This window comes from Perca flavescens, chromosome 2 (genome assembly GCF_004354835.1).
Source record: "Perca flavescens isolate YP-PL-M2 chromosome 2, PFLA_1.0, whole genome shotgun sequence".
In the NCBI taxonomy this organism is placed as follows: domain Eukaryota; kingdom Metazoa; phylum Chordata; class Actinopteri; order Perciformes; family Percidae; genus Perca; species Perca flavescens.
In genome coordinates, this window is record NC_041332.1 from 24,919,798 (window position 1) to 24,945,748 (window position 25,951).

At 39.0% G+C, this 25,951-nt stretch overlaps 1 protein-coding gene across 2 annotated transcripts in view; it reads left to right on the forward strand.

Moving 5' to 3' along the window:
* ctnna2 (catenin (cadherin-associated protein), alpha 2) overlaps positions 1 to 25,951 on the forward strand; it is a 351,715-nt gene that overhangs the window by 16,750 nt on the left and 309,014 nt on the right. For both annotated transcript variants that reach the window (XM_028596679.1, XM_028596688.1), the window contains exon 2: positions 5,382 to 5,488. In XM_028596679.1, the coding sequence (XP_028452480.1) occupies positions 5,387 to 5,488 (102 nt within the window). In that variant the 5' untranslated portion in view covers positions 5,382 to 5,386. The remainder of the gene's footprint in view (positions 1 to 5,381; positions 5,489 to 25,951) is intronic.

Sequence of the window (25,951 nt, forward strand, 5' to 3'; positions counted from 1 at the left end):
ATGAACAACAAAGCTACAATTTGGCGAGCGTTCCTTGCCAAACTCAGCAGGAACAGTATCTGCAGGCTGGTGATGAATTGAGCAGTGGAAACGCTGCTTTCCAGCACTGAAACGAATCACTGAACAGCAGCAAATGGAAACTTGGATTATCACCTGTGAAAAATTTTCATTTAAGGTCTAGTGTGTTGCTCGTAGAACTCTAAGGTAACTTTTGAGACTGCAGGTAGCAGTGTTGTTAAATTAGATCTGATTCAGATGTTTCAGTTTCCATACATGAGGAGGGCAGATTATTAAAAACACCTCTCAACATAATGTGATTGTCACAGTAACTGCAGTATAAAAAGAGTCCACGCGGCACTGATAATTTATATTTAGCTCGGTAATATACAGAATCCATGAGTGCAACGAGCCAAAAAGAGCTGTTGTTGGACTCAAGTTTTCTTTTCCCTCACTTTATTTCAAAACTGCTTGAATGTTTGTCTCTATATCAGTGTCTAGCCGAGAGGAGTAGAATATTTATGCGGATTCTTGTGCCGTGCTTTAGAATAAATCCCCCAAACTAGCAGATGGCCCATTTTCCTCCCTGCGTATAGTGTTATTCTAAACCTTCTGAAATGGCACCATCCTTCCCCAAAAGCCTGTCCTGGGGCAGAAGGGAACAGTCGTTAGATTTATTCAGAAAATAAAGAAGAAAGACGAAAATGACAGCAAACAATGCTTGCTTCAACTGTACACTGCAAGAGCAGGTATAGATTTAGGAACACAGAGCACAGTACACGATCATGCAAAACCACACACAACTTCTCTAGAAAACACACACCTACCATAAACAATGACTTGCCTGTGCAGTCGCTTTATCTGTATTTGAATTTTATTTTTCTCGTGCGGTAAATTATTAATTTTCTATGCCTCTCTGTCTTGTTTTGCTCTGATCATCCGTCAGTCACAGATGTACAGATACACAGTTGTACACAGCAGATGGCGGGACCTCTCACAAATTGCAACAACTGAAATCTGACTCATGCTCTTCACCAAAAACACGTTTGTTAAACAAAACAAAAGATCTGAGAGGGAGAGATTTTATTCCTCCTCAGAAAAAAGGCTCATGTTGTGGTGTGTAGGAATACCTTGGAATTTGTATAAATGACAGACTTCATTGAGATTGTGTATGGAATGTGGTGCCACAGTGACAAGTGAGCGAAGGACGATGCAATACTGAACTCAAAAGTAATATGCCCGCCTTGCCACATTGCTTGTTTACCCCTATTTCACTACAGCACATTGCTATCTAGGATGGTGCGGTTGGATTTGTGTCAGATCACTTTGAAGTCTTTCCTTCTTTTAGTTTTGTGGATGTTTTTACTTTTTCCAATGCTGGCTGTTGCTAACACAAGGCCAAGTCATCAAAACTGTGGGACAGACTGCATGTTGCTCACCAAAGTAATTACATCAGATCACATTCTGGTTTTTATTGATTTCTCTGCACAGCACTGATGTCATAGCTGCAAACCAGTCAACTTTTGGCAAAATTTGGCAGTTTGAATAGAAATATGTCACCCTCACAATTCCAGTAGATCCAAAGTCTTATTATTTGGGGGTGGGGGATGTCTGTGCTCTGTCCAACAGAATACGCTACAATTTCGATACCTCAGTTTTGATGCCGGTTCCTTAACGATACTTTTTTCGATACCAAATGTTTTAAAATCCATTTCAACATCAACAAAAATACATTAAAAACAAAAAAATTATTTTCCACCTTAATTGTGAATCAAAACAGTTACCAAAAGTAAAAAAATTCTGGTAACGCTGCTCACTCAGAGTAACATTAATAAAACTGGTTGTGCTTTTGGATAGGGGTGCACCAGTCAGATACTCAGGATTGGTTAAGTCCGAACTTGGCCAAAATTAACAAAAAAAAGAGAAACCTTCTTGTCACAACATGAACATATTATAAATAATAAATAAATAAACAAATTAAAGCTGCAAGCTGCGTTGGACGGGCCCTCGCACCTCCTTGCACGTCGGGGTCACTGGCGGACGCCGCTCCTTGCGACCGTGCATTTGCGCGGCACTCAGACACTTCAAATCGTCACCAAAGATAAGGGAACTCCCTGCTGAGTTCAATGATACCTCACACAAGACTCATGTCATACAGTTCATTAGCTGTGAAAGGGGCCATGGCTTAGGCATAGGGGGCGTCCCAAACCATGACCAATGAAAACGGAACTCTCTGTTGAGTTCAATGACACTTATTTTTTGATTAATCAATTCATTGTTTTGTTTTTAAAATGTCAGAAAATAATGAAAATTGCAATACATTTTCATGAGTCCTGGGTGAAAGAAAAGCGTTTGCATACTTTTCTCTGTAAATTAGTTTTGTTCAACATTCACTGCAGCAATTTGAGTACCAATGTACCTTGCTCATTCACAATTTGCAATGTGTGACTATTTTCTAGCTCCATTGTGCAAGTGTTGAGGTTTTTCCAGAAGTAAATTAAGACTTCACCGTATTCCACTCTCCTCTCCACCCCTCAGTATGCGTAATTTAAAAAATGTCAGAACAAAGAAATGATATGCATCATTCCCTCAGGTTCTGTCAAACTACTGTGCATGAGAGATTGATAAGTTGACAGACGCACAGAGTCTGATTTGTTGTTCCTGTCCAGATTTCCTTGCGGGGACCAAAATGTAATGACACAGTTAGCATAAGTGAATACCTAACTTTTTTTCAATCTAAAGGTCTGTGCTCTTTTGAAAGAACTATGATGTGTTGGAGTTTCATCAATAGTGCCAGGTTGCCAGATTCCCTACTGTTCATCCATCTTTAACCCACTGTTTGTAATATTAGGGGCCTCTGGCCCAGATCTGTCATTCGTAGTCACATTTTTTACTCCCTTCTGCCTCATTGACATTGGCAGTAGACTGAGCCAGTCCCAGCTGGCCCATTCTGAAATTGCTTACTGTAGAAACACATCCCCACAGTAAAACAGACTGCTACCCCCATGACAGCTGCCCAGTCCTCACATTCACCTAATATAATAATAATAAGTGGTTTAACAACTGTAAAAAGAAATTGTAGATTGTCTAAATCTACAATCAGATCAGAGCTAAATCTTATCGCAGAGCTCAGTACCATCTCAGGAGTGTATATTTTCACTTATGTGACTTCTGGTTTTGTTGTTTTCTACGATACTTAAAAGTGTCTCTAAAAACGATTGTCAGATTAGTTGAGGTTCAAGTTAATTGTATCTCCAACTTTTCTCCTGTTTTTGTTTGCTTCTTTACCTTCTTTCTTTAATTTTTTTTTCTTAATTTGGCCCCTCATAATGCAACCGTACAGTACAATGCAATGTTTGTACCTAAATGATTTTAAGTAATCAGGAATGTGGACAAATGTATGCCAAAACTCTAAAGTGATGGTTGGAAGTAATTTCACCCTAGGGTCCTTTGCACCATGACCTCGAGCCAAACACCCCCCCAGAAGCTTTTTTCACCTGGGTCGAACATTGGACGAGTTAGCGTTATCAGCTGAATAGCTTAACGGAGGGGCTAATGGATCCGAAGTGTCTCTTAACATTACCCCACTAATAATGCCCGAAATGATACCAAACGTCTACACTAGTACAAATAGGTTATGCACTCATAAAATGACGGATTGGAAAGTTTGTAAGTACACCAGAAGTTTATGTAAATAACACTTGCCTGTTGGCTTCTCGTCTCTGCTGCTGCTGCTGCTGTTACTACCACGCAGTAAGAGTGCTTAGGGCCGTTTACAAATTACAACACCGAAAAGAGATGCAACAAAATTTTTTATTAATTTAATGATTAAATAAGGTAATGTCTTCAAGTTCAAGTTCAAGTTCCACTTTATTTATCCTTAGAAAAGGAAATTTGATTTGCAGCAGGATATCCAAAAACACACACATACACATACATGTGTAAGCAACATTATAAACACAGCACATGACACACATCAACACCTTCAATAGAGACACCTTCCCCAAAACATGAACAGTAATGAAAATAAAATAATAAATAAGAACATTTCTATATAAAAAAAATTCAATGATGTCACTCAAATGAATTCAGATTCCTAATAGCCACAGGAATAAAAGAATCCCTGGCACATTTAGTTCTTAACATAGGCAGCCAAATTTACCTCAATTATAACTCCTGCTAGTTATACTACAGCACTTACTTTAAAAAATAAGTTAAATTAATAAATATTTTTGTTGCATCTCTTTTCGGTGTTGTAATTTTTAGACGTCCCTAAGCACTCGCCTTACAGCAGCAACAACAACAGCAGAGACGAGAAGCCAACAGGCAAGTGTTATTTACATAAACTTCTGGTGTACTTACAAACTTTCCAATCCATCGTTTTATGAGTGCATAACCTATTTGTACTAGTGTAGACGTTTGGTATCATTTTGGGCATTATTAGTGGGGTAATGTTAAGAGACACTTCGGATCCATTAGCCCCTGCGCTAAGCTATTCAGCTGATAACGCTAACTCGTCCAATGTTCGACCCAGGTGAAAAAAACTTCTGGGGGGGTGTTTGGCTCGAGGTCATGGTGCAAAGGACCCTAGGGTGAAATTACTCCGAACCATCACTTTAATGGCATGTCGCCAGACAACGGAAGAAAAACAGTACTCCCTAAATTTAATGTACCCTTACTTAATAAGTTTCAACTCTGGAGAGATACATTGTAATGATGGAGTTAATTAGAAAAGTTAATTACAGAAATTTAAGGTTAGAGAGGTGGCCGGCCATTCATTTATGGTTTGCTGGAATTGTTGACTGTGCTTTATTTGATTTGATGTGCAGAGCCAAGACTTTCTGACTGTCAACAGTTACTCTAATGTTGTCTTTGAGCCTGTAGTTTTTGCCTGGTCTTCATTTATTTTGTGGAATTGCTGAAATGTCTGTGAGGATCGACTATTGGCACAAACCCCATGATGCAATGTGGTCTCTGTGAATACTTGTTTCATGACATAAAGGACAATTACCCTCTGACACAGAGGAAGATTGCGCTATAACCACAGAATCTTTTTATATCATGGCAAAGTTCTGTAAGACAATGCTGCCCTAGAAAGGCTTTTACCATCTTTAAAAACTCAACCCACTCTGAAACCAATTGTTGCCTATGTGCTGTCTTATCAACCTGGAACATTTATGCCTGCAGACCTATATTCAAAAATAAAAAGAGCTGTAAAGAGATGAACAATGCCAACTAACCTTGTGAACACCTCTATCCACCCTGTCCTCTAAGGCAAACGTAATGAGCAATGTGACCTGCCATAGGGTTTATGTTTTAATGAACCAAAAGCTTTTCAAAGTGAAACATTCCTCTAACCATTGATCTGCTTTTGCTCCCAACAGAGACCATGACGACCGCCACCTCCCCCATCCTGTTGAAATGGGACCCCAAGAGTCTTGAAATCCGCACCCTGACTGTGGAGAGGCTTCTGGAGCCTCTAGTCACACAGGTAGTTAACTCTGTGATGCAAATGTAACAAAAGAGTAGCCAAAACATTCAAGTTTAAAAGATAATGGGAGTCTACTGTCTCACTCAAATTGGTTGATGTCTTTTAATATACGGACTAGAGCTGGGCGATGAATATCACAACCTTTTTGACCAAATACATCAATGTCAATATTGCAGCGATATTGTAGTGTTGACAATTGGTGCTTTCACAAAATATTTACACAATGAGAGTTTTGATGAATAATCACCAATAATGTGGATACAATGACTAAGTGGGTAAAGGCAAGTAATAAAACATCTAGTAAGTCTGATAAGTTCAGAAAATTACATCACTTTACTGTAACGCAGCCTTTGAAACCAGGAAAAGACATCACTTGCGTCATATCACGATTTTACGATATCCAAAATCTAAGACGACATCTAGCCTGATAAATCAATTTCTTTGTGGTTGCACCTTTGCTGGATCGATTGTTCCAAAGATGTTAAACTGTATTGGGTTACTGCCAAGACTTTGGCTCATTGCCATTGACTTTGTTTGGCTTCTCAAGCTGAAGAAATGGCTGAACATGACTTTGGTCACCCTGGCTTATTGTGACAAAATATGCGACTAGGGTTGGATATTGTTTAGATTTTGTGGATTCTGATTCAGAATTTATTTATCGAATTTGGCCCAAATCTTACTGAATCCTGGATCAGATTAAAGTCATGTAATTTACATAAGAAAAAAAGACAAAGCATGTTGTAAGAAAAATTCAGCAGATTTGACACAATTTTCACCTGACTCAGAATAGCTGTAAAACGTTTGTAACGTCTAGGATTAGGGTCAGGTCTCAGAGGAGCTTACAAAGCAGTATACATCTTCCAAACTGTTTTTAGACTATTAGAGATTATTGTTCTCACAGGCACCTGAATGTACTATCAACTGCATTACATTGCAACAATAACTAACTATAATGCCTAACCAATCAATTATGATATGCTGTTTGCAGTAACAATTTACCTATCTCAAGCAATGTTAAATCTTTGTAAGTTCATTTTAATTCTGTGCTGTCATGAGGAGTAACCAATATCTACCTGAAAGGCACTGTAAGAAACAAACACATTCAGAAATATAAAAAGCTTTGGAAGGTAATAGAATAACACACCACAACAACTTTCCCTAGTTTTTAAGAAATCCCACTACAAGTTTACTGTAAGCAGACTTACTCAAAGTAGTCGCAAAATGAACACAGACTCCAGGTGGGACTGTACCTATTTATTGTAGAAAGACATGCTTGGCAACTGTTCTGTTTTTTCAAAATGTCGAGTGCCGATGTAAGTTGCGCATGCTCCGATTTAAATGGTTTACGGTATAACGTCAAGGGATCCGGATCCGGGAAATGTTTTAGCTATCTATGATTGTTTGATTGCTAACGTTAGCTCAAAACGCCATTCAAGTGACAGCCTTTGTTGTGTTTGATTGCTAACTTGTAGCCAGCAGTGAACTGATTGTTTGATTGCTAATGTTAGCTCAAAAAGCCATTCAAGTGACAGACTTTGTTGTCTGTTTGATTGCTAACTTGTAGCAAGCAGTGAACAAACTTTGTTATGTAGGTCAATTTTTATTGTATTGACATTACTGAAGTCTCTCGTTAGCAGGTTCTTGATACTTCAGCCTCTAATCTAGAACTGACATCAGGGATCATGCCATGAAAATGTGATGCCTTACACTCAATAATAAATTACTGTCATGTAATGTACCTATCTCATTATTCTGTGGCTAACAGCAAAACAAATCTGCGTGAAATCTGGTCATCGTCGCAAAGTGACGCATGCACAACTCACCTCTGCACTCGACTCACATTGGGTAGTGACAATGTCTTCATAAAGCTGCTTCATTGCAGGTAATGGCTGACCCATTGAAAGTGGTGGATATTAGATTTGGAAAGGCTAGATTTACTCAAAGCCTGGGACTCAGAACATAGTCTGTTTACTCTTTGGTCCCCTAGAGAATGTTTTGTATTGTAGCTATTGATTGTAGACTTTTGGCCAGCTTTACCTGTTACAGCAGCAATACGCAGCCCTTTTATCTCCTATTGTCAACTTTTTGTTTGCTTTCTTTTGTAAACAAAAGATTACTATAGTGTCTGGGTTTATCTGAATTTACACACAAAACCCTCATAGCTGTATACTCTTATTACACTTATTTGACTTAGAAGTGCGACTAAGTCATTGTTTTGAGTCATGATGAAGTCTCAAATCTTCCACAGTCCTAAACAAGTCATTAAGCATTCTTCTCCAAATTAAATTAAAGCACCAACAGAACATGATAGCTGTTAAACATTTCAGCAAATAACAGTAACACAAGGATGCTTAATAAACCTTGCCTTTATTACTTTTTTAAACTTATTCAAATGTAATACATGGGTAGCCTCAGTAAACAACAAAATACAAAAGCTGTTAATACAAATTAAATTAGATGTATGCTGTTTTTAAAATAAGAAATCAGTCCCTCCAGGATTTTGCAATGTCGCGATCGCAACAATTGACGCAAATTCAACCAATCACCGTGAATTCGGTGCAACTCGCAATTTTGACCAATCACTGTAACTTTACCGCAAATTTGACCAATAACCGGAGTTTCCCGCAACTTCAACCAATCCCAGCAGTCCCATGTGCCAGACTTAACGTTAGTATGTGACTCTGAGAGCCACTGACCAAGCGGGAGTGAGAATGGGTTGACGTAACACGTACTTCGTCAAATTCATTTCCTTGTTTCTGATATGAAGACAAGACGTGTGACTCGAACATCTCATATTTACCAACCAAACGTACAGCAAAAGACCGTGCAAAACATTTCAGACCGCCCTGCCAACCTGTTTACATTTTAACATCAATGTACGCTGTAACAATTTTTACTCTAAAGTCGCTGTAAGCTGCTGCTGTTTCAATCTTGTCAGCTATCTGCAGCGGACGGGGCTGCTCACTCAGTTCCCCCTGCGACTGACACGCACACACACACAAACACTTCGGTGGATGCAGAAAATACCGGAGATGAGATGTACAGGATGACAAGTCGTCTGTATCCCTCTCGTCTGCTTAGTTTGCTGTTTGCTATCGCTCTATTTATCTGTACAAACTGTCAAGATGTCTCTGCTTTGGTTGTTTATGATCGCCAAACACTTCTCAACATTCGAATTTGCTGATATATTGTCTGGAAGACATGATTTGGGAGACCGCGGTCCTCGAGCCTTCCTCCTTTTCTGTCCGATATACTTGCGTATCTGCGCCGTTCACCTGTTGTTCTTCCCCATAAGATACGCTTCGGGTGACGGGGAAAACGCGGAGGTGTGCTGGTCCACCTGTGTGCGTCCAGTCTGTCACTGGCCCGACACATGAAAAAGGACATACTTTGGACCTCATGCTGTCATATGGTTTAGGTGTTGCCATTAGTGAAATATGCGACACATGTCTTATTTACTGTGAATGTCCCCTGCACGGCCATTTCTAAAGAGCACTTCAACTTCTACTCTAACTCAGGTTTTTTGATAGAGCACTTGTACTTTTACTCAAGTATGGGTCTCTAGTACTTTATACACCTCTGGCTGAATGACACTACCCGCTCTCTCAGATGTGCCTGCAGAAAAGCTAAGAGAAAGTGGAAAAAGGACAAACTCCAAGTGTCATTTCAAATTTTACAGGACACATTACAGAAATACCAAGGAGCAGTTAAATCTGCCATTCACATTGTTGTGTGAAAACTTCCTGAAACACTTCATTGATAAAATTGCTGATCTGAGCTTTTCATCCACACCAGTGACCCCTCTGTTCCCCCTTTATGCCCAGCTGTCTTCCAGCAGTTTGAGCCAGTTTCACTCCACTTTCTCTCTGACATAGTCAAGCAGCTTCGTCCTGCAAACTGCCTGCTGGACAGTATTCCTGCACGCTTAATCAAAGATGTTTTTAACACTGGCCAGGATAGGAAATTAACTAACAATGTAAAGATCAACAAGCCACTGACAGATATGTTCAAATTTGATTCATTCAATAAATTATAATTTTTTTTGTCTTAATTCCACCCCTATTTTTTTATACCAACATTTGCAGCATCCTGAGCCTTCTTGGTAAGGTTACTAGGAAAACTCAGAGTAGTTTTATTCTCCCCGAAATAAGTTTCCTTTTTATTTTTAAAGAATTATAGCCAAAAAAAACTCTTGCAACTTAATTGCAACAAAAATACAAAAGACATTGCAACATTTGCAATTTTTTACAAAAGCTCCCGCTAAATAAGGCATTTGGGTAGCCGGGTTGGCTCAGTTGGTAGAGCAGGCGCACATATATAGAGGTTTACTTCTTGACGCAGTGGCCGCGGGTTTGACTCTGACCTGTGGCCCTTTGCTGTATGTTATTCCCCCTCTCTCTCCCCTTTCATGTCTTCATCTGTCCTGTGGAATTAAAGGCCTAAAATGCCCAAAAAAAGAATCTTTAAAAAAAGGCATTTGGGGCCGCAACAATCTCAAATAAAGGCAGCAAAATCCTGGAGGGACTGAGAAATGAAAGTGCTGAACTCAACAAAACAAATTCCGGCAGTGCAAACATAAGCAGGGATTGATCTTATTTCCATGAAATATAATGTCTTTCTATAAGTATTTCTAAAGGCTTTCTATAGTAACCCATTCTTCTGTTTTAATAGATATGTCATAAGTAAAGAAGGTTGGGTAGGGTAATACTCAAGGTCTTTTGAGTCATACGGCTCCAAGTAAAATCACAAATCATTTGTGTTAAAGTATAAGTTGAGTTGCAACCCTTTTTGATACTGTCAAGTCGTGTTGAAATTGTAACATTTGTACATCTGACTCAGGTTTAGGTCATGTGACTTAAGTCCAGGGTCTCATTCAATTTGCTTTTTGCTTTTCTTGTATGGTGAAACTGACAAATGCTATCTCTTACACTGGAGAAATGCAGGCTTGGGGATAAAATCTCTTCAGTGTTATAATGTTTATATCAAATGAGCCCCAGAGAAAGGGCTCTCTTGCTGTTGAATAGGATCTATGCAGGCATGCATCACTTGTTGAAGTCACTAAAACGGCATAGTACATGGCAGCATTTGGTGCTGACATGTAACATGCTCAAGTAAATATCCTTAATATTATCCTTGATACCATAATTGTACTTGACTTGCCTGCTTGATTTTTTTTTTTATTGCTTGATTTTTGCTGAAACAGTGCATTTTGTGCCGAGACAAAGTGAAGTTCATGGCAAGTCATCTACATAGCAATAAGAGCACATTAACAGATGGCTGAATCAGTTGAGAACGTGTTTACTCCTCATTCATTTTATAGGATTTCTAAGCTTGAGTTATTGCTGGCCATCCGTCTCCTTATCCCTGCCTGTATAACGTTATGGGTTTTGGGCTTATTTGCTGTAATTGGATTACATAAAAACTTCCAATGAACCACCATTACTGTTTGCTTGGAAGAAAACCCAGACATACATTTTTCAATTAGCATCGTCACCCTAGTTTAAATGGCATTGGCATCAATTATCTTAACAAACTTTAAAAAACGATATACTCTAATTTTAGGGAGTATATAAAATCCAACTCCGTTGTTTTCCATTCAGACTTGCATTGTGTGCAGTCTATCAGCCACGTCCTGTGTTTGCTCTGATGAATGGTCATCGAAGTGACAGGTTGGTAATTGCTTAATGTTAGCAGGATGAAAGGCTGATGGGCAGCTTCCTCTCTTGACACATAGTGATCATTATTAATTATTTTCTATAGCAATGCCTGACTGCTTTCACATCAAATGATGGGTCTGATGACCAAACTGTTGTATCGAAAACGCCTTCTTCCTGATGACATCCTAATTTCTCTTTATTGAATTAAATTTCACTGTTTTTGCAGAAGTGATCCCTGGATTTTTTACAGACAGCTTCATTCTGAGCGGGTGAACTCCCAACACAATTCTTATGGATTTAGCCAAAAGAGAAATACTTCAGATGCAGGTCTTTTTCCAAACGGGTCTAGAAATAATAAACATCTGATCCTTTCAGTCCTGTGATCTAGGGAAGTATTACTAGAAGTTGATTGACATTGAGTTTTAAACTGAGAAATCTTGAGGTATTTGCCTTTGAACTACTTTTTCTTAAATGATCTGTAACTTTATTTGCTCTCTCCATCTGACTGTTACCTCTCTAAATTGATGGCTATTGATCACAGTTGATTGATTGATGATTTACCATCCACTGTAATAGACAGCAATAGTAAAACGCTGCAACAGAGATGATGTTGGGGAAAAATGCATTTACTAAACACCAATGGGAATAAGCACAACAACCAACTATGGTAGTTTATCTTTACTGCAATTGCATTGGAAGTGAAAAGCATTTTAGAATATGAATGAGACACTGATAGTTTTTTCCTGTCAATTTAAATGATTTAATGTTTTTGGACTGAATAAAAGGTTGCCTCAGGGGGATAGACAAACAGGCTCGCCCTGACACTGCTTAAGATTGCAGGCTCATTTATCATGACCAAGCTTTTCTCACTACTGCTGGAGTATTGAGCAAGTCCATAGCTAATAACACCAAAGGGGCTTACTTTATCACTGCGTATGAAGGCAGCATGCCTCTGATATAGTATACATTTTTTTTTACCGCAGGCGGTAGCAATATTTCTTAAAAGAATTATAGGAGGTAGCCTTGAGAGGCAGGTGGAAAAAAAAAACAGGTACTAGAAGTTGGGCTGTTTTTACTACTACGGCCTAGACTTTATATATGTTGTTATGGAAATGGCCAGGCACTGAACAGAAACCAGTTGGCCAAAATAATGTATTTGGTTATAAAAAGTGGAAAGGCTTTGATATCCACAGAAAATTATGTCAGAACTTTGGCACTGGGCAAACTTTTGCCTGAACTAGCTTAACTCACAGGCAGTCATTGGATACTCTTATGTAGTATTGTTGTGGCTCTTTCTATCATGTACACATTAACCCCTTAACGCCGACTGTCGCTAATTTGCATCAAACCCCTTCCATTCCGACTGCAGGCGAGATAGCGTGTGTATTCCCCCCAATGCCGGTTTGTTTACATGCGATACATACCTAGGAACCTTTTGCATGCACTGGTAGCCTCGTAGGACCGGTCGGAGTGGGAGATACATCCGGTTCACGTAAGCGAAATTAACCCTAACCCTACCCCTAACCCTAACCCTACACCTAATCCTACCCCTAAACCTAACCCTACCCCTAACCCTAAAGAAACTACTGTCAATGTTAGGGAGTAGGAGAGTGTTTTCTTTCTTGCCGTTGTCAAGATCCATGTATTTGTCATTTACAGTTTAGAAGTTCTAACAACTTTGTGACATGAATGAATACTATGTGTTTTATTAATTTTACCATTTTGTAAAGAATTTTACCATAATGCCTGTTGTCGCTAATTTGCATCATACCTAAATTTATATCTATTCCATATGCTATAGACAAATTAACAATCTCAACTTAATTTAGCATCAGCTTGGAGCCAGAAACACACATAATATTCTGTTTATATAATTGTGAATAAATTCAGGCGTCAAGGGGTTAATATGACAGTTTGAATTAAACCGTTGACGTGAAAATGTACAGCATTTCACTTTGGAAGACACCGTTAACTTCTGGGGAATGAGGGTCAGTAATTATGTGTACATATGGTCTTGATACTTAAAAGGTAACATGTCATGCCAATTATGGAAACAAGTTTCATTGCTTGCTTTTTATTCCTTTCATTCAAAGAAAACATTATACTATCCTTTATGGCCAGTGAAATGTAATACCAACATTGGGTGATAAAACATGGATGTATCCAATATAATATAAATAAATACATTACATCACATTAGTCATCATTGCACATATTTGTCTTGGTGCGTGTCCTACTGATACAGTAGATTTGCATTTCTGGTAAATATCATGTAGTGTATCTCCTGTAATCGTTAGTGAGGTAAAATCTCTCCAACCCAAATATTCAGGGTGAGACTTCATCAAAGCCTGCAAATAAGGCTTTCTTTATATGTGCTTTGTTTGCTTTATTTGTTGTGTGTGCGTATTGGACTTCCCTTTCAAGGAACAACTGAGTGCAACTATAAATATTCCATTTAATACAAAAAACAGAGACAGCAAGTGGAATGCTTTAATGAACTATAATAGGAGTTGCCTTTTTACTCCTGTCCACCAATTTTTGTTAAGTAAAACACAAACACTGTTTTGTGCTTTCAAATAATACTCTACAGTAAAAGATACATTTGCTGTTAAATTCATTTTTCTTAAACCAACAAATTCAACATTACAATTCTAGCCAAATATGACTGTGACTTGGTCATGACGATGGTTACAAATAATAACCCAGTCATAGTTAAGATTAAACATTCAGTTGTTACATCCCCCCTGACTGTTTAATCCTAAAGAGGCAACATTATCCAATATTTTTAAGAAAAGCACAGATTAGAGAAAAGTCCAAAAAGTGCAGTAAGTAAGTCCGTTTTTTTTCTTCTTACTGCATTAATTATTTCATGACCCCGCAGATTTATCTGACCCATTAATAGTACTTAGCCTACCTTTTACTTAAGTGGGATTTTGGATGACTTTTACTTATTATTATTTTACATATTTTTTACATGGTTGTATAGGTACTTTTACTCACTGTAACTAAATTATCTGAGTACTTGAAAACATGACATGAGTACTCAAGCAAAGTGGATTCAACCCTTATCTCTTTGTCCTAATTTCACCTCTTGGATGGGATTTCCACCAATGGGATGTTAGTTCATTGACATGACATTCTGCCTCCATGTGATGCAGGTAAGAGCCTCTCTGCTGCACTGTCTGTACAGTTTGCTGGACCAGAGAGGGCTATTAAATAATGTCCTAGTTATGGTTTCTTTCTTTCGGGGCCTATGATTTGCATGGTTGCTTTCGATACTCTAACATGGATTTATTCATGGTGAGTACTCATGCCAACCTCGTCAGTGCAACTTTCTTCTCTTACTGAATGTTTGATCTCAGAGATCATCTCTAATGTATTAGCTTTGCATAATAACAGAGCTGGAAGATGGGCTGTGCTACATGCACAGCTGATTATGGTCTAGCACTGTATGAACTTCTTCATATGTAAATAATTGACAATTAGGACCTGTATTACTGTATGATAATTGTGCAGCCACTGCAGGTGATTGGTTCTCTTTCATTGTCACATGGGTAAAAGCGAACACTGGCTTGATAATGAAGGCCTTTAGGAGTTCATGACCCCTCAGATTTACCTTGTGACCCTTTAAAGAGGCCTGACCCGTGCATATAAACGTTCACTTTTGATACTTTAAGAACATTTTAATGATAATACTTATTAGTATAATAATATAATAATTTAGTGTATTAAACCTAGTAGTATAATATTAATAGTACTTAGGAACATACCTTTACTTAAGTGAGATTTTAAATGTACTTCTTCCACCACTCTACCATAAATGTATACACTGTCAAGTCCTGCTTTGAGGGCAGACAAGAACTCAGAATGAAAGAGTGACATTGAGGAATATAGTTTACCAGACAACATAACATGAGTAAGGCGCTGCTTGTCTATAGTCACATTAATCATTGATTAGTTGTGTTTGGAATGCACAGCAAAACAGTATTGTTGTGTCCTTGGTATATTGGCATATTGACTTCCAACCCTGGTAATGGGCTAGCAGGGCACCTGAAGGGCAGAGTTTGCTGTCAGCAGTGGATGCTCTAACCCCCTTTGTTTTTGTATATCATCCAAGTCAAGGTTTGGCTCCTTGTATTGGTTGGCACTTGACACACACACACACACACACACACACACACACACACACACACACACACACACACACACACACACACTCTCACTCTAGTCAAGGGGCTTAACATAAAGGGAGGGGAGACGACGGCGGCAAGAGGATTAAGGCTTCATGCTGCATCACTGTCATAATCCATTAAGCTAGCGGAAAAGCAGGAAGCCTGGACCTCAAACATACACTTTTTCGAGGCAAGAAGGGACACTATACTTTTCCTAAAAGTTTTTATTGAAACCACATTCGCTCTCAAAGGTTGGAAAGTAGTCATCATTTTAGGAATATGACGATAGCTTGTTGACAACAGTAGCATCTAATGACTTTGGGTTATCTCAGAATAGGGATGCTAATTTAGAGGTTTTTTTCTGACTGACCCTCTTTAACCGATCATTAACTGTTAACCTGCCAAGCAGGAAACAAAGTCCCAGTTCACTAGTTTTAAAGATTTGAAGATGTGAAGTTCTCCACTCTTTGTACTATTTTCTATCCCTTGTTTGAATTTGGATGACAGTATTTCTAAGAGGCCATGTTACAGGAAGCAATCCTTAGTTTAAGCTGGAAGAGGTGACAACAAAGAAATGATTTAGACAGCTGGAAAACAGTGACATCTTTACAAGACCAACATATAGTTTATAGATAATTTGACACCAGTGTAATATTAATTAGTACATTTTTCAAGATTTTCTTTTCCACAATAATGTTATAGTTCAAATTTTTAATCAAAGTTTGCAATAATGAGAAATCCACCCTAAAACAGTATAGGATACAACCTTATGTTGGTAATACACTTAAATCTAAGTTGATTTAATATACAGGCACCACAAATAAAATTAGATTTTGCTCTCTTTCATCTTTGGTTTCATATTGTAATACGTGATACATTTGGTCTCTTTTATTGTTCCCTCGCATGATATCGTGACATGAACTCAGTTCTCAGATGTCTCGCACACCTGCTCCCCTGAGAATGTTTAGCCTGTTTCTTTGTTGGGCTCCACAATGAAACATTTGAAATATTTTTGCATCATAGTAAATTCTCATAATTATGAATGCATTCAACACAAATTTTTTTGTAATGCACCTCATGGGCATGACACCCAAATGTAGACTCCTGAATCTTCTTGCCATTTGTCATTCTTATTTCTTCTCAACCTAACATCTACGTGCGTTTGATAGTGTGACTTAAATAAAGTTATGTAGGCCTAGTTTATTTTTAGTGGTTATATTGAATGGACAAATGGTTAACATATGGGTATTACCTAGGCAAAACCACTTGCTATATGGTGATCGTGTAGACACACACACACACACACACACACACACACACACACACACACACACACACACACACAACCACACAGTGCATTTGAACTGATGTCCTGAGACAGGTGATGATTGTAGGTAATACTTTATTTTTACACAGTAGTATACGGTGGCCGACAAGGGCAAACGCCCTGCAACTTCAGAAAACACATGCAAATAGACAAAACACAAGCAAATTAAGAAAACAACTTCATTAATTTGACAACACATGTGCAGCATTCAGCAAACGCGCTGCAAATACACACAACACAACCAAATATACAGACGCGCTGCAATTAAAAAACGATGCAAAAAGAAAAGCAAACCCCGAAAAAAGAAGCGATGCAAAAAGAAAAACAACTTCATTAATTTGACAACACATGCGCAGCATTCAGCAAACGCGATGCAAATACACACAACACAACCAAATACATAAACGCGATGTGAATAAAAAACGATGCAAAAAGAAAAGCACACAAACCCAGAAAACAAATGCAACAAAAAAACGCTGCATCCAGATTCCACAACGGAAGTTCTCCAGAACTCTAGAGGGAACAGCTAATCAGTTGGATTTTCGACCCCTTTTTTGCCTTTTTATTAGCGTCGGGTATGGCTGCATAGTAAATAGAGAACTCCTGTCTCAGGCCCTTATTAATAACATAATATAATATATTAGTAATATACAGTCTATGCTCCCGTCTCAGCCGGGAGGCTGGTGCCGTGCTCGAGCTTCAACTTTTCAAAATAAAAGCCTTGCGTTTGGTCGGCTCGTCTTCCTTTGGTGTTTTGGATGTTTTTGAACTAAACAGTACAGCAATCATGCTAATGAATACAATAACTTTTTCAGCAGATGTCTTACTTACAACACAATGGAGCAAGCAAAGCAGTTTTGTCTTTATGTGCAGGCGGGATTTATTCAGTTTGATAAATCCCACGGTAAATTGGCTGGTTTACTAAACAGGGAGGGATTATAGTCTGTTTTTTGTATTTCTAGAGCGAATTGCTCCACAATATGAATACAGATTGGTCACTTATTTGTTTTATAATCACAATATTACACTTGAGGGAGGTCTATACTTCAGTGATGCGCTTTCTGACCTGGAAATGAAACCCTCTTATTTAATGTGGCTTAAACAAACGTCAACGTTAAACACTGATGCAGTTTTAAATGTTTTATTACCACGAGTTTACAGACACGTCTCTGCTGATTGAGTATCACCTGTGACCCGAGCCGAGACACACCCACCAAACGAGAGAAAACATATCTCAAACATAGACTAAATATTTACAGTCTATGATCTCACCGTTGCACACCGTTCTGAGATTAAACGTCTCTCTCTCTCTCTCTCTCTCTCTCTCTCTCTCTCTCTCTCTCTCTCTCTCTCTCTCTCTCTCTCTCTCTCTCTCTCTCTCTCTCTCATAGACTGTTATGCTCTCCCCCCAGCCCAAAAAAAATCAGCTGTTCCACTGCTAAGTGTAATATTGTGATTATACAACAAAATAAGTGGCCAATCTGTATTCATATTGTGGAGCAATATGCTCTTGAAATACAAAAAATTGACTATTTAAAATAGTCCCTCTCTGTTTAGTTAACCAGCCAATTTACCGTGGGATTTATCAAACTGAATAAATCCCGCCTGCACATAAAGACAAAACTGCTTTGCTTGCTCCATTGTGTTGTAAGTAAGACATCTGCTGAAAAAGTTATTGTATTCATTAGCATGATTGCTAATTTGCTTTTTTCGGGGTTTGCTTTTCTTTTTGCATCGTTTTTTAATTGCAGCGCGTTTGTATATTTGGTTGTGTTGTGTGTATTTGCAGCTTTTTCGCTGATTGCTGCACATGTGTTGTCAAATTAATGAAGTTGTTTTCTTAATTTGCTTGTGTTTTGTCTATTTGCATGTGTTTTCTGAAGTTGCAGGGCGTTTGCCCCTGTCGGCCACCGTAGTAGTATGATAAGGATGACAGCTGTGTCATTATACACTGTGGCCCCTGTTAGCTTCTGTCTTCTCATTACCTCTGCCAGTGCCTCAGGGTCAGTACAGGATCTTGTGAAACACACTTTCATCTGTCTTCAGGCTCTATGCTATGTCAGCATATGGCTTGCCCCAGGGTTCTGAACAGCAGCCATGCACAGATGCTGGTTGTCCGCGCTCGCTCTGCTTTTCTACCATAGAAAATACATCACATTAGAACAGATTGCCTTAGAAACACAACCCTCCTGGTTTTAGTACAAACTTAACTAGCCCCTATGCTGCCTAGTCAAAAGCAATCATATTATTGTTAGTTATGGCTTAAGCCACTAAAGGAACTGCACTATAAATACATTATAGTATTAACTCTTATTACATGTGAGTGGACTGCACTCACACTGGTAGACACTTATCAAGATTTCCAATGACTAAATGACTTCATATAGATTAAGATATAAATCATACTAAGAATTTGAATGCAATGTTTTCATCAGTTGATCAAAACTGACATTCCACACTCGCTTATTAATAAGACTTAAAGCAGACATTTTTGACTTGTCACAGTAGAAAAAACGCTCAGTTGTTACTAACTTACTAATTGATAACATTAATGCTGACTCTGTTCTATTTATGTGTCTGTAAGCCATGGCAGTGTGATTGTGAGCCAGCATGGACTTTACCACTAGCCTGATTGACACCAGACCCTTCTCAGTTGTAACTGAGAGTGGGTCTGGGCAAGGTTAATTCGCAGCTCATTTCCAAAGGGCCGCCGCTCAAATGCCTCTGGGCGAATTGGATAGCCCTTCAACCAATCAGACCAATGATCCGGGTGATGTAGCAGTGACAGCAGCATCAACGGGTTGCTGCGCTTCGGTAGCCGTCATGTTGAATGTAAACAAAAAGCTGCTTGCCGTCGCTGCGCTATCTATGTGTAAAGCCTGCCTTTATGGTTGTGATTGGTGTAAATCCCGCCACAACATTTGTGATTGGTGCCTCAATTTGGAAAAATTGGAAATGGGCTTGAATGGGCTCTTGGCCAGACTGACTTGCAGAGCAAATTTCAAATTTGCCGGAAGTTCGTCAGGGTTTTCCTAGGCTACTTTACCACCGTATACCTTGAAACTGACAAGCTATATGGAATTACACCTGTACTTTGCCAACAGTGACATGTCCAATACATCTTCTATCATTGGTGTGAAGCTACTTCAGAAATCTTATTTCTATTTTAAACTCAACATTTAAAATACATTAAGTGAAAATAATTAAGTGAAATAATTAGGTATAAGTGAGCTGTTAAAAAGACTTTTTTACATCCTTGCCTTCATTAAATGTTGATTGTGTCGTTTTGTATTCAATACCAATTTTGCCATTTAGAAACAATGTATTACAAAATAGCAACATTATACCAAAAAATTATGTTTACTAATGTTAAAGAAGACAGAGGAAGACACAATCTTCTTGCCAAAGGTGTCACAACAATAAAGGAAAACAATAATCTCTTAGATGGCCACTTAAATTAAGGTTGTTGCCAACTTTTGAAAAAAAAATAATGTTTATATATCCTTATGCTTAGTTGGCAGAGTAAATTTGACTGAGGTCTTGAAGAACAAATCATATGCATATTTAATGAGGACATCCTTGGGTAGTTGAATAAAAGCATGTTGCTACCAAATCACTTTTTCTTAAAATATGATTTTGTTGCAAACTGAAATCCCTTATTGTGGGCAATCCTTTGGAGGTTACATAATTGAAGTATTTTTTTAGATGAGAAAACTTACAGTTTGAAAAGCAAGTGATATACAGTACGATGTCCTCTTCAGAGTGATCGGAACGTCAAGGCTACAGAACAAAAACATTTTGCTTTCATCAGGAACAAAGGAGATAGTTTCTTTTCTTTTAAAGACAAAGGAAAAGCCTGCACACTCCCACATTTTAAAACCTTCACAGACTAAACTTTAAAACACAGAAGTGTTCTTTTGTCTTTTTAGTTTGACAACAAGTAGAATTGAAATACAGCTATCATAAAACATTTACATATTTTTTCCTGTTTCATTCACTTCATCCCTTTTCAGTTAGCCGCTCTTAAGGCTGCAGTTTTCATTATACTTCTTGATATAGTTTAGCATGTCACAAGCCCTTATTCCAGAGAGAGAGAGGGAGAGGGAGTCAATGTTTCTATAATCATTATTGAATATTGCCTGTGTCAGGCATGAGAGCTGTGGGAGCAGCAGAGGGGTGTCCACGGTTCCTTGTAATTTCTGGTAATCTGTGAACCAGGAAAATATTATAACGGGCTGCTAGGATACTTTTACTCTCCACCACGTTTTGTAAACCATCACAAACGCACACTCTTCTACTGTAGTAGTGCCCTGGACTGGTACGACTGTGACACAATGCCACTCACACTATGCTATGAAGATGCTGAGCAGATCTATGGGTGAAATACAACTGATCTACTTGGAAGCTACAAAGGACTCTGACTGTGAGCCAGCAGGGGTCTTGCCTCCTGTTCTGTCATATGTGTGTAACTGAGAGAAAAAGAGTAGGAGGATGAAAGGGCAACCGATAATCTGAGATTCCGATTGTCTGTATGTTTGGCTGGTCGCAAGAAAATTAGTGTTGTTTCTCTATTCAGTCTTTTGCATTCTTTAAATTGTCTTTGTGTTACTTTCCCCCACACAACCATCCTCTTCCTATATGACCTATGAACTGGGGTTAACTTGATAAACACTCCACAAAACAAATCCATTTCCATAAATAATTTACTTGCTGAGCTCAGCTGCATGGTCTGCAGCTCTCCATCCAGTCTTGTTTCACTTTGCTGAGTTTTGTATTTACTTAGAGGCAGAGTTAGTGTTCACTATACAACTTTTGCTATGGTTCCTTTTAGTGCATCATTTGGTAATTCTGTAGGAAGTTGAATTACGTTGGTTGCATAAGATTGAACCCAGTAGTAACTTTAGCTTTTTATGGGAATTTATTTCTATCAATATGAGCAGATATAGTGTGCACACAAATTGGTCGTGGTGCTTTATAGGTCCCATGGCATGACAATTTCACTTTATGAGGTTTTTTAACATTAATATGCGTTCCGCCAGCCTTCTTATGTTCCCCCAGTGGCTACAAAATGGCGATAGGTGTAAACCGAGCCCTGGGTATCCTGCTCTGCCTTTAAGAAAATGAAAGCTCAGATGGGCTGATCTGGAATTTTGCTCCTTATGAGGTCATAATAAGGTTACCTCCCCTTTCTCTGCTTTGCCCGCCCAGAGAATTTGGCCCACCTATGAGAGAGAGACATCATGGCTTTCAAACGAGCAAAGTGGCAGTTGGTCAAGGTCACACCCCCACCCTCCACCTTGCCCCCCCTCTCTCCTCTTCAATAGCATTTAAAGCTACAGACGCAGAAATGGCACGTCCTAAGTAAAGCTCATTGTGGGACTGGCTCATAGTGGCTGTAATTCTGCACCAAGGCTGAATTTCAGGAAAGAGACTTCAGATACAGTATTAGGGGACCACTACGGTCTATATAAAAGCATCCAAAGAGCACCATGTCATGGAACCTTTAATTCTTGAACTTGGATGAACGGACTAGACGCCATTCTACAAATACTCCTCACATTGTCCATCCTAAATCAATATTAAAATTAGGCTTTTCAATCAAGCGATTTTTCAATCAATAAATCAGTCAATCAATCTTATTTGCACCATGAAATCGTACGAGGTACATTTCCAGTGAAATGTAATCCCATCAGCTCATTGTGCATGATTTATCATAAAGCAGAATGTGGCTGCCAGATTGGCACACAAAAAAAAGAGTCGAGGATGCAGCCAAGTCTCGGCGAAAGGACACCACAGCTACTGACATCCCGCTGGCCACCCAGCTTACCAGCCGACGCCTGCACACTGGCTAGCAGGATGCCCAGCAGAGAATTTGCAGTTAGTGTTCCTAGTAGGTTCGCTGAGTTGGCAGGAGACTGGCAAGTTTATTTCCTGATGCTGATGAGGGATTCATAGCCACAGGCCATTACCGTCCAGTGTCAACCACATAAAGCACATCTAATATTTGTAAAATAGACAATTCAGAATACACTTTGCAGAGCTGACCAAGAGGGGAATAGAGATCTGTGCCTTCTAGTAGGGTTTCTAATGATTTTGTGGAGTAAAGATATTATTTTTTGGGGGGGGGGGCATTTTAGGCCTTTATTTATAGGACAGCTGAAGACATGAAAGGGGAGAGGGGATGGGGGGGAATGACATGCAGCAAAGGGCTACAGGTTGGAGTCGAACCCGCGGCCGCTGCGTCGAGGAGTAAACCTCTGTATATGGGTGCATGCTCTACCAGGTGAGCTGCCCAGGCGCCCTGCTTTGCTCTCCTCTGGTCATTTTCTGAATCTTCCATCTTTACCTCAGATCCTGAACCGGAAAATCAATTATTTTTCAACCGTTCGGTTTTGAACAGAATATTCTGCATCGAGATGAACATTTTTCTGATTCGCAATAATGACTGGCTTGCTCTACATTAACCCTTACAAAGTGCCCTCAAAAATACCCTTCATGTACACTACTTCCTGCTAACAATCCCACAATGCAATGCTCTGTATTTTACATATGCAAAATTACCATTGAGCGTCTCCACATCTGTCAGAGATGATGCAAAATGATGATGAATAGGAAGCGTGAGAATCTCAATTAATTAGGCCTAGACAGTTTATTTTATAGGGAATATTGAATGAGTAAACGAGGAAGTGATTTCGCACACAGTACCAGTCATTGGTCAGATCTGTGACCAATCTAATATTACGATTCCTTGACTACTTGAGCTAATTTCTGAAATCAAAGTTTGCAAACATAACTTTAGACTGTCACAAGTCTCACGGACAGCAAGAGCTAAAGTATGGAAATGTGAATCAAGAGTCAGTGTGACTGTAATGCCCGGTTGGATCTAGTATGATCAATTGTCATCCTCCATGTGTGGTGGGCAGAATTTGGTGTGGGCACCTCTATATTATCTGTAGCATTAAAAAAGGGACATTTAGCTGGAGTATACAGTGAGAATGAAGTTGTTGCAGACAATTTGACTTCCCTGACAGAGGTTAATGTCAGACAGAGACTGAGGTTTCTTTTGGGAGGGGAATGTTGACGGACAAATATTGATGGAAGGCTTGTGGCGTTGGGAATGAAATATACAGTGAGAGAGAGTGCTTTACAGTGATCGCATTCAGAGGATGCCAGTAGAGTTACAAGTCCCTTGATTAGTTTACTGGAGGTGGTTTGCTGCTTGGTAAACAATGAAGTTGTGCACACTGTACTGTAGGTATACTACATGTCCTATGTTGCTACTACTGTGTAACATCTCATCTAAACCTTATTGGGCTGTTATATTCTCACACTTTCCTTAAAGCCGTGTTTTCTGCGGATTGCTGCATTGATTTCTTTGACACTCGTCATTGTGACTATATCTCACACTTGAAGCCATTTCAGAATGAGATTTGAGAAAGCTTTTATGTGCCTCCTCTTTGAAGTGAGCAGCATTTGGAATAGCATATAGTATGCCATTTGTTGTGAAGATTATGGGAAAACCTCAAGGCACGTCATGCAAAAAAAGGCCCAAGTATAATGAGGACTCATTGGCATTTCTACCAAAGAAATAGACAATTTTAACACAAAAATGCAATAATTTCGCATAGTTTTAACTAAGTAAAGGTGGGAAGTTTGAGAGTTAAAAAGAATGCGTTGTTGCTGAAATGTTCTAATTGGCCAGTATTTCACATTGATTACAAAACCCACTCTCTTGTGCTGCTGTTTTCCTTAGATTAGTTCCCCAAGGTCTAATCGTTGACTCTTTTTTTTCACACATACTAGATGAATGGTATTTTTATGTATTTCTTAGCAAACAAACAAGTTGTTCTCTACAGAAAACAATGTGCTCCAGCCGATATTGGGATCCAGAGTTTGGCTCCCGCACTGGGCTTTGTGGAAGCTGTGTGATGATTTCAAATGTGTGCAAAATTGTCTTTACATCCAGTGGTTTTAAGCGTGTCCACCTGAAAGACTGTATTGACCCACTCTGTGTAGCTCTATCAACTATGTATCAAAAATTGTCCTGTCATGCCTCAAAAAATGCATTTAGTTACCTCAGTGATAGCAAAAAGACATCTGTGGTGGGAATGATAATGCATGAGTGGAAGGATCAAACAGAGTATAGGAACATGGGCTGAGAAGGTTACTAATGAGGAAATAATATGAGCTCTTGAAGCAGAATGAATCTCAGAGGTTCACCTGGTAAAATGTGAGAATCATTGCAGATAAGGCCATTGATTCCACTGGCTCCGCTTTTCTACTGAATCGTGTTTTCTTGCCACTATGTGTTATATTACATTACTGTTCATATCTTAGAGTAAATCAGTGTTTACCACAGATTAGAAGGCAATTTGTGGCGGGGGGGATTGTGTTGGTCGATACTAGAGAAGCCCCGATTACAACTTTCTAGGCCGTTTCCGAGTTCCGACTGATTATAGCTGATTCCGATTTCATTTTTTCTATACCACTTTACAGCACACACAAATATTTATTTTCTATCCTTTCTTTAATAGAACATTTTGCACAGAACATAAACCATTTTTTAACAGATAATGGATCACTATAAAATATAACTATATAAATTACCCCTGGTGTGGGAAATTCACACACATCTAAAGTGCAATGTTAGGAGAATTACCTTCTTTTCACATCCAATATCCAACTAAAAAAATGTGATTTTGGTTTTTGGTGTCATCCCTCCACGCCCTACTTTTTCCTCGCAGGTGTTGCATATTGCAAACTTGTTCTCTTCTGCACACATGCTGAAGAATTTCCAAACAGCTGACATGTTGCAGGTTAATTCACGAGGTTCCCTACGTGCGAGAATAGCACGGACACGCGCGTCACACCGCGAGCGGGTACGCGTGACACACGGCGGAAAAGTTGAGAGAACGGAAAAAGAGACTGTGCTGTCGCATCCGTGTGTGCGTGCATCCTTGAGAACTGTAACTCGTATAACTTATGTTGTCAGTTAATTGTAGCATTGACCGGCGTGAAATTGGCACATGTCAGACTAACCTGCCGGTCGCCGGTCATTGCCGAACACATGAAAACCGGCCAATTCCGGTCACCGGCCGGTCTAGCGGTGCATCTCTAGTCGATACTTATTTTCATACAATCAAGTATCAAAAACTGAGGAGGACATGCTGTTGGATGCTTTCCTCCACTCCTACTCTTTCTTCAATGCCTAACAAATCTATCTATTTCTCTCCCTGACCCTGTCTTTATGATTGAGCAGCACTGGTTGAAGCCTCAAAATATTGTAAACAAATTAATAACATAACTA